This window comes from Poecilia latipinna, unplaced genomic scaffold, assembly GCF_001443285.1.
Source record: "Poecilia latipinna isolate Pla-1442-1.1 unplaced genomic scaffold, P_latipinna-1.0 Scaffold152, whole genome shotgun sequence".
NCBI classification, from domain to species: domain Eukaryota; kingdom Metazoa; phylum Chordata; class Actinopteri; order Cyprinodontiformes; family Poeciliidae; genus Poecilia; species Poecilia latipinna.
In genome coordinates, this window is record NW_015112768.1 from 545,082 (window position 1) to 556,724 (window position 11,643).

Here is an 11,643-nt window from a genome sequence, read left to right on the forward strand (position 1 = left end):
TGTAGTATCTATTTACATTAGATTGCCGTAATTGGATTGTTTTGATGTCATTATGCTGCACCCTTAACCTCATAGAAATGTGTTGGTCATGACTGATCCAACTCTGTGTGCCAGCTCAAGATTGTTAAACAATTCCTTCACTCCAAAGTAATTTCATCGAGATGCCAGAGTGCACAGATCATTTGGAATTCCTAATTTTGAGAATCTGTAATCGTGTCAAAGCATGGCTAGATGTTGACCCACGATGAGAGGAGAACTGACTGTGAGCGACCCTTCGTTTGAGCCAAATGATGCGGATCCCAAACGAAGAGCCGCAATTCTCATCACTTCAGGATCTATGCCACGTCATACGCTGTTGGGCGGAAGCAGCAGCCACAACACCCACGGTGCTCTGCGTAAGTATGAAGCCCAGCCTCATTCAGAACTAACGCGTATCCCTGTTCATTATATCCGTGTGGGAATTCAGCTGGACAGTATCTCACTGGGTTTTTCACTGGTAAGCTAACAGTTCTGCTCGGTTATCAACATTTAGTTGTAGTTGTATTTTGTACACTGGGAAGAAGAAGTTCCTGGAAACGGCTCGGTTAGATCGGTTTGCTTGAGTTAAAGTGGCCTCGTGTAGGTATCAGGACACAAGTCATTGAAAGCTAACAAATTTTACTTTTTAAATGTTTATGTCAGTGAAGGAGTTGTGTTATCAAGGATACGTATTTTACAATGTGCTACTGGTAGATTAGCTTTTAGTTATTGATTCACACAGTACATCCTTGTGTTCTGACTCATAGATGGGTTAAGAGCAATAAAGTGTAAAACTATATCGTGTTAACATGGAAACTCAATTTAAGGCAGGGCTAAATCGGGAAAAGAGATGAACCACTGAAGATTGTATATTCTGGACTGTGCCTGGCCTCATCTTGGAAACTTGGAATCATGATTGGCGCGTCATACTGTCAAAGGATGTGTGTTAGTAGTAGATGTGACTGTAATCTTGTTCAACTTGTTTCGTAATCTTCAGGACCTGAAAATGTTTCACAGAAGGAAGCTGTAGTTCTCGGGTCAAAGTTTTGTGTCACCGAGCAAATATATTCACTGTCTGGACGGAACAAGTTGACATGTATGTGTTTTACAATTAAACTGAAGAAAAATGTATAAAGGTTTTGTGCCTTAAAATACCATTATTTTTAATTTGATGTCTGCGTGTCTTCTAGACAGAGATTGTGGAATGCTGCTGGACGAGACTCCACTTTTTGATCCCTCTTTGCTTAAGGAGTTGGACTGGAACAGCAACGCCGTGTCCTTCTCTCCGCCCATCTCACCAACCAACCCAGGAGATGACCTGGAGCTCAGGCCACTGTGTACAGCAGATTTTAATAAAGGTCAGTCAGGATTACTTATTTATACCTAAAAAATCTGAATACTTCATGAGCCATGAATCGTATTTTCAATTTGACAGGGAGATGTAATTGACTTCTTTTGTTGCTTTTCTTTTCCAGGATTCTTTCAAGTTTTAGCTCAACTTACCAAGACTGGCGATGTCACGCCAGAGCAGTTTGTTAGTAAGTTACACTTAATGCTGCAAAAATAATTAACCTCTTAATAATTCTACCATCAGGGTTTTCAATGTCTTTGACTGCAAATCTTGCTACCACTATTAAATTGATTAAACTCTACATCTGCAGTATTGTCACAGACAGGAGGAATTGGAAAAAACCCCAACATTTTGTCATTTAATTCAACAATACAGTATATATTCATATGCTTTATGGACTCATTACACACAGAATTGTATATTTTAGCAACAAGTGAGAATAACCAGGTAAGGCTAGATGAAATTATACTGTAGTCCTTGGGTGTCAAACTCCAGTCCTCTAGGGCCGCTGTCCTGCAGTTTTTAAATGCGTCACAGGTTCAAAACACTGGAATGAAATGGCTTAATTACCTCCTTCTTGTGTAGATAAGTTCTCCAGCGCCTTGCTAATGACCTAATTATTCTATTCAGGTGTGGTGCAGCAGAGGCACATCTAAAAGTTGCAGGGCAGTGGCCCTCCAGGACTGGAGTTTGACACCTGTGCTGTAGTCAAAACTCAGACAACACAGACTGATACGTTTCTGAAATAAAATCAAACTTCCTTCTGTGCACAAACTAGTTCCAGTTCTCCTGAGAGAGTGCACCACAATAGACCATACACACTGAGAAGTGGTGGAAAAGTTCCTTGGGGACGTCACAATATAAACATTATAGCACACATTGTATTATTATTATTATAAAGTTTATTTGATGGGGACAGACACACATCGACATACACAAACTGAAAAAAACGGCAGTCCCATGTTTGCATTATGGTGCAATAGCAACAGCTAATTGTCCCTAGTTGGGCTTTTTAAAAAATAACTTTAAAAAATTGAAGTGATAATCATTTAAAATAGCACAACATAATGTATACAAACAGAAAAATGTAAAACATCAAAAATGGGTACAGTTCTATTTTTGACATAACCAAAGTTTTGTTTGATTTTTGAACGTACTAAAACTGTTTACAGACTTTAAATGAACAGGAAGTGAGTTCCAAACTGCCGATCCTCTCACAGACAGAGCACTTTGAGCAAAAGTGGTTCTTCGAAAGGGGACCTTACAATTTCCATCCAAAGATGCTCTGGTAGATCTGCTGTTGCCCTGCAGTCTCTGTATACAATCGCTTACTGGTGTAGGTGCAAGTCCATTTAAACACTTAAAAATCTATTTTCATACATTATAATTTAGAAAATTTGTAAAATCCAAAATGCCAAATTTAACCAAAATGTGACAGTGATGGAATCTAATCGGCTTTTGATATAAAACCTTTAAGGCCCGATTATAGAGACTTGCTAATGGTTTGACTATAGTTTGATTAGTCTGAGACCAGACGGTAGCTCCATAGGTAAAATGTGAGAAGATCAGTGAGTTCAAAAACATCTCTGCACAGTGAAGTGTCAAACAATGGCTAATAATTTTAAAACAATTTATATTTGATCTCACAGTTTTGCAGATTGTATCATCATGGCTCCTAAAATTGTAGAAAACAATTTTCTACAATTTTAGGGAAAACCATTAATTAAAAAAAAAAGGTTTGTCTTTTAGAAAGCTGTCCTGTTTTCTGTTTGTTCTAGGTAAGTTCAAGCACATGAAGTCAACAGGAAACTACTATGTTGTCGTCGTGGAGGATAAAAACCTGGGACAAATTATTGCCACAGCCACGCTTATCATTGAACACAAATTTATTCATTCCTGTGCCAAGGTACAACACACTGACCAAGAAGCAAAGATCCAGAGCAAAGAGCCATGATCTCTTTCCATTCTCCCTATCACCACTTATTAGTTACACATTAATGCACTGACTATTAGAATGCTAATATTCAGTCGGCTTGTTTTTTCTTCTTTTTTTACATGTACATTGCTTTTCTAAAATCAAGACAAATAAATTTCACCTTGTAAATACAACAGATTCTGAAAAATGAACAAAATGAAGATCTGCTGCCTTTATTTTTTATTGGTAGAGAGGCCGGGTGGAGGAGGTGGTTGTCAGTGACGAATGCAGAGGGAAGCAGCTCGGGAAACTGTGAGTAGGCCTGTGCAAACCTGACAGCCCACATAGCTTTTAAACTTAAAGGGTAAATATTTGCTTTACTGCTGCAGTAGCATTTAGTCAGAGTTTTGTTTTTCCTCATATAGTGTGATATCAATTTAATTATGGAATGATGAAGGCATTCTAAAAACTGAGTGTTTTTCCCAAAACTTTAAAATAAAGATCAGACACAGAGTTGTTAGGGAGGTTCCCAAAAGTTTCTAGCAAGTACTGGTTATGTTTAACATGCAAGAGCAATGTCCTGTACCCTGTCCGGACCAATAAATTGTAAGTTGTAAGCATGAATATCCCCCAATGTTAGGATGTATTTATAGTCTGATGAAACTAAACATAAACTTTGTGCCACAGTTAGAAAATGTTTGACAGAAACATGACCAAAAATACCATTCGCAGAGTTGAAACATGGTGGTGGCAGCATCATAAAACGGGGTGACTTTTTTTTTCTTTTTTAGTCAGTTGTAGTCTCATTATTACATCACAAGACCTGGCATATTTTAAGAGGTATTTTGACCTTTGACAGCCGCTGTACATAAATATCTTGTCTCTTTCTTCTTGCAGGTTAGTGTCAACGCTTACTCTTCTCAGCAAAAAACTTAACTGCTACAAAATCACTCTGGAATGTGCGCCCAAAAACGTGGCTTTCTACCAAAAATTCGGTTATACCTCTTCGGATGAAACTTACATGCAGTGCAGATTCTTCGACTGAGGAGAGCTGCAGCTTTAACCACCTCACAGTTTTTGGGGCATGGACTGTTTTTATATCTGATATCAGCACTTGCGATGGGGGTCTTCAGCACTAGCGCCCTGGGATTTGGTTTGCTCTTGCCTGACAAGGTATTTTAATTTCTGAAAACTTGAGTGTCGGTTCATTGAAGCTCAGTTTGACAATAATCCGCCTGACCAGGGTGGGTGTTTGCTGTTATTTTCCCTTCATCCGTCTTAAAGAATGTATGTGTTGTCTTACTTTCCCAGAGAAAAAGGGTAATCGAGTACAAAAAGGACAAATCTAATTTGACTGCTACACTACAAATAAAGACAATCCTACAAAAACATTAAATTTGGCTTTTATCATATGAAAAAAAGTAATGCTTTTCCCCACGTTACTTTTAAGCTACGCATTCTCATTGTACAATTTGGCCTAAAATTATAGTTTTCTGCCACCAATTAATAGCAACTGTCGACATTCATGAGGAACCACCATGATATCTGGGTTTTGTTTGGGTTTCACTTTTCTAGTCTGATTGGTACGAAGTGCTCTTTTTCTCAGCTTATCGGTTTTGTTGTTGGGATCCTAGAATGAAGTTTTGAATACAAGAAGACTGTTAAACTATTTCCAGTGAAGAAAAAACATTTTCAAAGGTGGTAGTAATAATTTGATAAGGGTGTTTTTTTTTTTAGTTGGTTAACTGGATTTAGCATTAAGCATTTTGTAAAAGAAATGACAAGTGATTTTTGTAAATTCACTTTTATTTAAGCTTTTGTAGTTGAGTTTTATAATTATGCTTTTATTCTGGGGAAGATATTTAAAATAACTTATTTCCAAATGTAAATCCAATAAAATATTCTATGATCAAGAGTTTCACATTTTTCTGCTATGAAATTACTCAACAGATGAAGTTGTTAGTCGGGGTTCCTTTTGCATGAATTACTGCATCAGTGGTATGCACTATGGGCACAGGATGCTTAAATATCTGCTTCATTTTTAAATGCCTAATTCCTCTTGAGGAATTTGGCATCTAGTTCTGCATCTTTCTGTCACATTTCTTTCCATTCAGCTTTCAAGTCATGCTGGAAAAAAGCACTATAGTCATTAAAAATTGCTTCTTTTTCTGGCAATTTGAATTTGGTAGCTTTAGATGCAAGCAAAATAATGAAAAAAAACTATATATATATATATATATATACACACACACACTTTTTGAACTGAGAAACTTTTTAAATCTAATCTTTGATTTGCGCCTGAACTCTAAGCATAAAGGCTGAAAAATGTTGCTGTCCACCAATTGCTGGAAAATGAGCGTTGAACAAAGTGTAGAAGTACATAAATAATGAAGACATTACTACAGTACTCAGGACTTGTTTTTATTAAGCAGTGTTTAGCATTTTTCTGTTGACTGTTAGGCCTTATTAGTTCATCACCTTATTACTCCTGAAATAAAGGCATAGCTACTCCTTTCGTCCTCCGCTGGGTGACATCTTCTCTTCGCTCCCTTATGTAGACATCCCCGATTAGATTATTTTCACTAATTCAAGTATTCAAAGTGCATTATTGCAATACTGTCCCGCTGCAAATGCAAAATGCTTAAATACTATAAAACTGCAAAAAAAAAAAAAAAACATCAGTGCATCCTGCTCAAATAACAAAACAGTTATCCATTTTGACCATTGTTCATCACTAGTCCATGTCTCAGACATGGGTAAGCTGTCCTCCCACCCCCTTTCCCATTCCCCTTAGAAAAAGTTCAAATATTTACATTTTTAATTCCATTAAAAATGTAAAAAACATGAAGAAAAGAGTGCACAGTGCCACACAGCTTAAAGTCCGTAAAGCTCAGCTGTTCTGTGTTGCTGTGACCTGCATTGCTCCAAAATCTTCATCCTCCTCCAGGCTGCGTTTGCGACTTCCTGTCAAATAAATGTGATTTGGTCACAAATAAAACTTCACACCATTCACATAACGGTTGTTTTATATGAAAAGACATAAAAAGAAAATATATCATTGCAGCCAGCTTGGAAGAAATTTGGTCACCACTGCTCTATCAGCAATGATTTGAACAATTTTTTTTTTTTTTTTTTTACAACACTGGTTAGTTTTTACAAACCAGAGATGGTTCATCTTGAACAAACCTGGCATCCCAGCTTGTAGAGAGAACGACCTGCCCAACTCTATTGGTGACATCATTTTAATGGTCAGTTTGGCCAAATAGATTGCTTCATATTCCTGCAAAAAGAACCAAAATAAATCCTCATAACTACAATAACCAAATAATTCAGGTGACATTGCCAATTAGTGACATTGTATAAGCCAATTAGTGAATTGGCGTATACTCCAATTCACTAAGCTCAGGCTTGTCCCATACCAATACTGTTAATTTGTATTTTATTACCAGATTATGGGTTCATAAACTCAAATATGTATTATGGGAAAAGTATCCAGGACACAGTTACCTATTCTGAGTATTCAACATGAATATATTATTAATTGCCACTGCAATAACACTGTACATTTTTTCCAACAAATTAAAAAATTTGCACCAAACAAACCACTATCACATTAAGAAACCCAATGTATTTACATGTACACAATCTCTAGAATACATCAACGGTGTTTTATTACCACACATCTCACTGTTAAACAAATGTTAATAGAGTCCTAAAACTTATGCACATTAAATCATAACCATATTAAGATTTTTTTAAGTATGCTAACATACTTGCTAACTGCATATATCAGGTTTAATAGTGTCTTACCTGCAGTTGGTGGACAAAACCTACGTTGGGGTTGATGCAAAATCTCCTCTCCTGTACGTAGCTGAATGCATCCCTGCAGTTACAATCACAGTTAATCCGAAAGCTTTATAAACTGCACCGATGAAGACTTTGTGGCAAGAGCCGTAGGTGGCAGCTCTTGTTTACTGGAAACAAATTACCTGTACTTCATCCCAAATGTTTCCATAAGGTAGGCAATCACTAAGGCAGCACTACAAGAAGCAAACATAGTAATGTTACTTAGACAGATGATTCAATTTTATTTTCTGAATAAAAAACTACTGATCAGTGAAGATGTAAAACATTACATAGCTAAAAATGTTTTAGTTCATAATAAGAATCTGTTTTTTTAATCTACCTAAAATTCTAATATACATAGATTATATTTAAATGTTGTAAACCATACTCTAATATCAACAGAGATAAAACCTGGAAAAATATCATTTGAATTAGTGAGTTTCTTCTTAAATATTTATCAAAATGTTTAATTTTTATTTTTAAATCCATTTCATTTTCTTGATGCACCAAGGGTGGGAAGATATCGCTGAAAAACATATCACAATATAAACATATCAGTCAATATCAATAATTATTGGTTAGTTTTTTGTTTTAAATATCTGAAATACTAAACTGGTAGTGTGATCTTTCCTATTTTTAAGCAGTTATGCGAGCAAACATTAAACTTCTACTGCCAAAGTTACTCAACAGGTTGTTGCTGGGTAACCAGAGAATGGGTGAGTTGCTAGGTAACCGAAGACTGAGTGAGTTAGTTGATGCCATCAACCTTGCTCAGCTGGCTGTGAGAGGTTGAGAAGCTGAAGTCTTTCCTCTGCCTACATCCCCCAGAATGCTGTGTGGTTCTGGGCCAGAATTCAGTAAAATTATTGAATACTGAAACAGAGGTATTATGTATTGACATTGATCATGTGGCTATATACATATTCTGTTTTTGATTTGCTGTCCAGCCCTTGATGCACCTTCACTTTAGGAGCCTCTTGTGTTTTTTTGGCCTAAAATTACACACATACAACAAAGTAATGCCTCACCTTCTCGATATCCCTGCATTACCATGAACCAGCACTTTTCCTACAGGAGCAAAACACAGGTCACTTAATTGAACAGAAAAATATTTAAAGCATAACAAACAGCAAGGAAACTTACCATCTGTTGCCAAGCAGCTATCAATAAACTCTTTAGTCTGCAAAAAGGAAATAAAAGACAGTATATTGTAAATGCCAATGCTCTTCGAGAGAATAAAATGTTTTTTTTCTACAAGGCCAAACTTAATCCATGACTTACCATAGGAAAAAAACGAATTATATTTTCTACTGGATTGTCAGCAATATCTAAAACAAGATATCTACAAGAAATATATGAAATTATTGTCACTCAAACAATAAGCATACATAGCGTTCTGAGCATATTGTATGTGTGTTACCTTACCTAAATCTATGAGAGAAATTGGGTTTGATAAAATTGGCTTCAATGTCTTGGCGAACACAAATGATGTGTGTTATGCCGTGTCTCTCAAGAGTTGGCAGCTAGAAGAAGACAAAACAGAACAGTGAGAGGTACAATTAAAATCAGCTTTATTTTCTTTTAGAAATACATGTATTTATTTGGATGATTCTTCATAGTATTACCTTGCTTTTCATTGCAGCAGAGTAGGGCCCTAAAAACAGTCCAGGTAAAATCTCCTGAACAGAAATATACATAATGACACACCATCAGCAAAAACACATTTCATGGTTTAGCTGCTACGCTGCACACCAAGTACAGCAGAGCGGTGCTTGTCTGACAGGCGGTTTGGTAAGATTCCTATCTTTTAATATCACATTTATGAGGAAACTAAAATGAACATAAATTAAATGATGCTTTGCAGACAAAACGCTGATCAGGCATAACATTATGACCACTGAGGAGTAAAGGTTGGCCTGTCCAGTCTGAGTAATCTGCTGATAGAACCAACAATGGGCACAAGAGCTCCAGAACCGGAGAAAGGTGCAATAGAAGAAGGTGGCTTTCATTTTCTGTTCAATCATGTAGACAGCGGAGTACATTGCTTTTCTGGGAAACACACCATACATTAACAAGGAGGATTTTAACTATGTAACCCAGAATGTTCTGATTTAGCCTTGTACGGTTTTAATAACAAAAAAAAAGAAAAAAAAGAAGAAGGACATTTTATCTAAATACATTGGCTGAGTCATAACTCCTCCCTCTGCAGGAATTTTAATGACTGTCCAGGATATCCAGTGAATGTGGGAGGGAGGCTCCTGTTGCAATAAAAAGCTGTGATTACAAAAATAAAACTACAATTGCTAACCGCGATGCTATCCCAGCGATTAGACTTCTGTAAATGTACTACATAATGGTCTAAATATCTGTAACTAATTTTACAGGAATTTGCCAAAATATAAAACTCTCACTTCTGAAGTGATTGCTCCTGTTGTCACAATTACAGCCTGGCATCAACCCTGAGACAAATTTTTAATTACTTCAAAGTCAGAGGAAAACTTCAATGATCATTAACTTTTAATTTGAATAATTAAAGCTTAAAAACAGGTTCTAAAGAAATATTATATAGAGCAGTGGCACCTTAAAATCTGTTAATGACCCACCGGGGTTGTTTTTGCTTTTATTTGTGCCTCAGAACATAATTTATTATCTTAAAATATTACTTTGAAGACATTTCTTCCTTTTACTAAACAGATAGCTGCAATCTTTCAGAGTTAAACTTAAAAAAAAAACTATGAGCTACTGAACTGGAAGCCTGGAAAACCCTGGAACAATTCATGGCTCTCTCTCCACAAAACTCCATCCAAATGTTCCTGGTGAGTAAAAAAGTACAACCAACCTGCCATACCTCTTTTCTGGGATAAATCCCTACGCTGCTGATTTGTTTCTACACTGACAGATATAGTGGAAACCGAAAGGGTTAAAGAAAGGGCCCAGAAAAGATTCTATACTTGAAACAAAAATATATGCAGTGAGACATGTTTCACTCAGATCCATGTTTTTGTTACAAAGCTCTTGATTTACCAATTTGGCAACCTTAGGGTGGCTGGAGTCACCTTTAGAGAGAGGGGAGCATGGACTACTAGATCCACTGTTGACATGTCACTAAGGAAAATCATCTCTGCTGTATGACAGTCATGAGACTGTCATACAGCAACATTCTTCAATCAGAGGCCTCTTAGATTTGTTGCAATGACTGACTGCTACTGGATCCCCACAGCATCCCCACCTACAAAGACTCTTTGAAGATACTTTAATGAAATTAGTAGCACCAACATTTAATTTCTCTTTGGGATACATAAAGTATTTTTAAACTGAATTTGAATTAAAGTGAATGTTTTTTAGCCGCAATATAGGAACCAACAGACTATTAGGCAAATGGCTATAATGTTATGCCTAATCTTAATCGGTGAACATTGAACATATTGCTATATACCCACTCATTATTTAGGTAAATGAGGTAGACAAATTAAAGTAAAATACTAGACTTTGACATAATATAAATGTGTAGCTTCTAGCTACGCAAAATAAAGTGTTTGTTTAGGCTTAAAAACCTTTTGTGAATTTCCCACATGCAGTAATGTAACATACCTGCATGTCTCTTCTCATCGGATAAGCCCAGTCCTGCAACAGGAAGATGTATAAGCACGTTTAGAGCCTCAGAGGACAATTACTCCAAGTTTATGTTGATGTGTGCATTCGTGGCTAATGCCTGTTAGCTTCTCGGTGTTGATTACGTCAAGAAATCCATCAACATTAACGGTTTTAAACACAAACAGTTTGTCGTGTATCAACAACACTTGGTCATATCCGCAAAATGTCCCACAAAAAGGCCATAAGAGCGTATATTTTCTCCTGCTGAAAAATAAGGCTGTTTGTTAGCTTGGGTTAGCTGCTCACAGGCAGTGTACGCTAGGCAAGCTGATGGTCTCTCACCAGAAGCTCCTCCTTGGTCGCGGGTAGAGACGGGAACTGCAGTTTGTTTTCCTCCTCCATTCTGCCGTGTGTTCCGGCTTCACCGGCTGAAAAGATGATTTTCTTGTCACAGTGGGGTTAGCTGGATAAACGATACAATTTGTGAAGAGGCTCAACGTGCGAGTCCGCCATGCTGTTACCTGACAACAGTGTCACGTGACGCTTCAGCCGACGGCAAGAAGGAGGGGAAGAAGCGCAAAGATGGAATAAAGGGAGGTGGGAATGGCGACATCTAGTGGCCATTGCACGAAAAACGGACACACACGCAAGAAAATCAGGTTTAGATATTTTTTCTCTTGGTTGAGCTTTGACCCTGATTTTTAATTAAGGGGTACCCAAGGGCGTAGGAACGAGTCTGTCATTGGGGGGGACGCATATCGGAAACCTGACAGATCAGTAAATAGCTTGAGCATAATTGTCAAACAATTATGCCATCCAGGGCGGTGCAGGGACCACTAAAGGGGCAGGTGCTCAAAAAAAAGGGCACATCTCACCGCATTCTAGGACAGAATATTAACAAAGCCTCACAGCTTTCAGA

The 11,643-nt window shown here is 37.2% G+C and overlaps 2 protein-coding genes across 6 annotated transcripts; one reads left to right on the forward strand and one right to left on the reverse strand.

The window, feature by feature from the left end:
* The first annotated feature begins 229 nt into the window (after positions 1–229).
* Positions 230–5,201, forward strand: gnpnat1 (glucosamine-phosphate N-acetyltransferase 1). 5 transcript variants are annotated; one of them, XM_015029411.1, is made up of 7 exons: positions 230–395; positions 1,016–1,114; positions 1,209–1,376; positions 1,494–1,556; positions 3,148–3,275; positions 3,535–3,596; positions 4,182–5,201. In XM_015029411.1, the coding sequence occupies exons 1-7, from the start codon at positions 245–247 to the stop codon at positions 4,327–4,329; spliced, it is 819 nt and encodes a 272-aa protein (XP_014884897.1). In that variant the 5' UTR covers positions 230–244; the 3' UTR covers positions 4,330–5,201. The 5 variants fall into 5 exon arrangements, with proteins under 5 accessions (XP_014884897.1, XP_014884898.1, XP_014884899.1 ...); XM_015029413.1 differs by having other exon boundaries at positions 395–496; XM_015029416.1 differs by having other exon boundaries at positions 395–496; positions 1,016–1,062.
* A 483-nt stretch (positions 5,202–5,684) lies between these two features.
* Positions 5,685–11,279, reverse strand: styx (serine/threonine/tyrosine interacting protein). The gene is made up of 11 exons (XM_015029417.1): positions 11,067–11,279; positions 10,722–10,754; positions 8,756–8,809; positions 8,556–8,653; positions 8,412–8,472; positions 8,274–8,310; positions 8,159–8,198; positions 7,274–7,324; positions 7,095–7,167; positions 6,471–6,564; positions 5,685–6,248 (listed from the first exon to the last, which is right to left on the reverse strand). The coding sequence occupies exons 1-11, from the start codon at positions 11,124–11,126 to the stop codon at positions 6,175–6,177; spliced, it is 675 nt and encodes a 224-aa protein (XP_014884903.1). The 5' UTR covers positions 11,127–11,279; the 3' UTR covers positions 5,685–6,174.
* Positions 11,280–11,643: the final 364 nt, after the last annotated feature.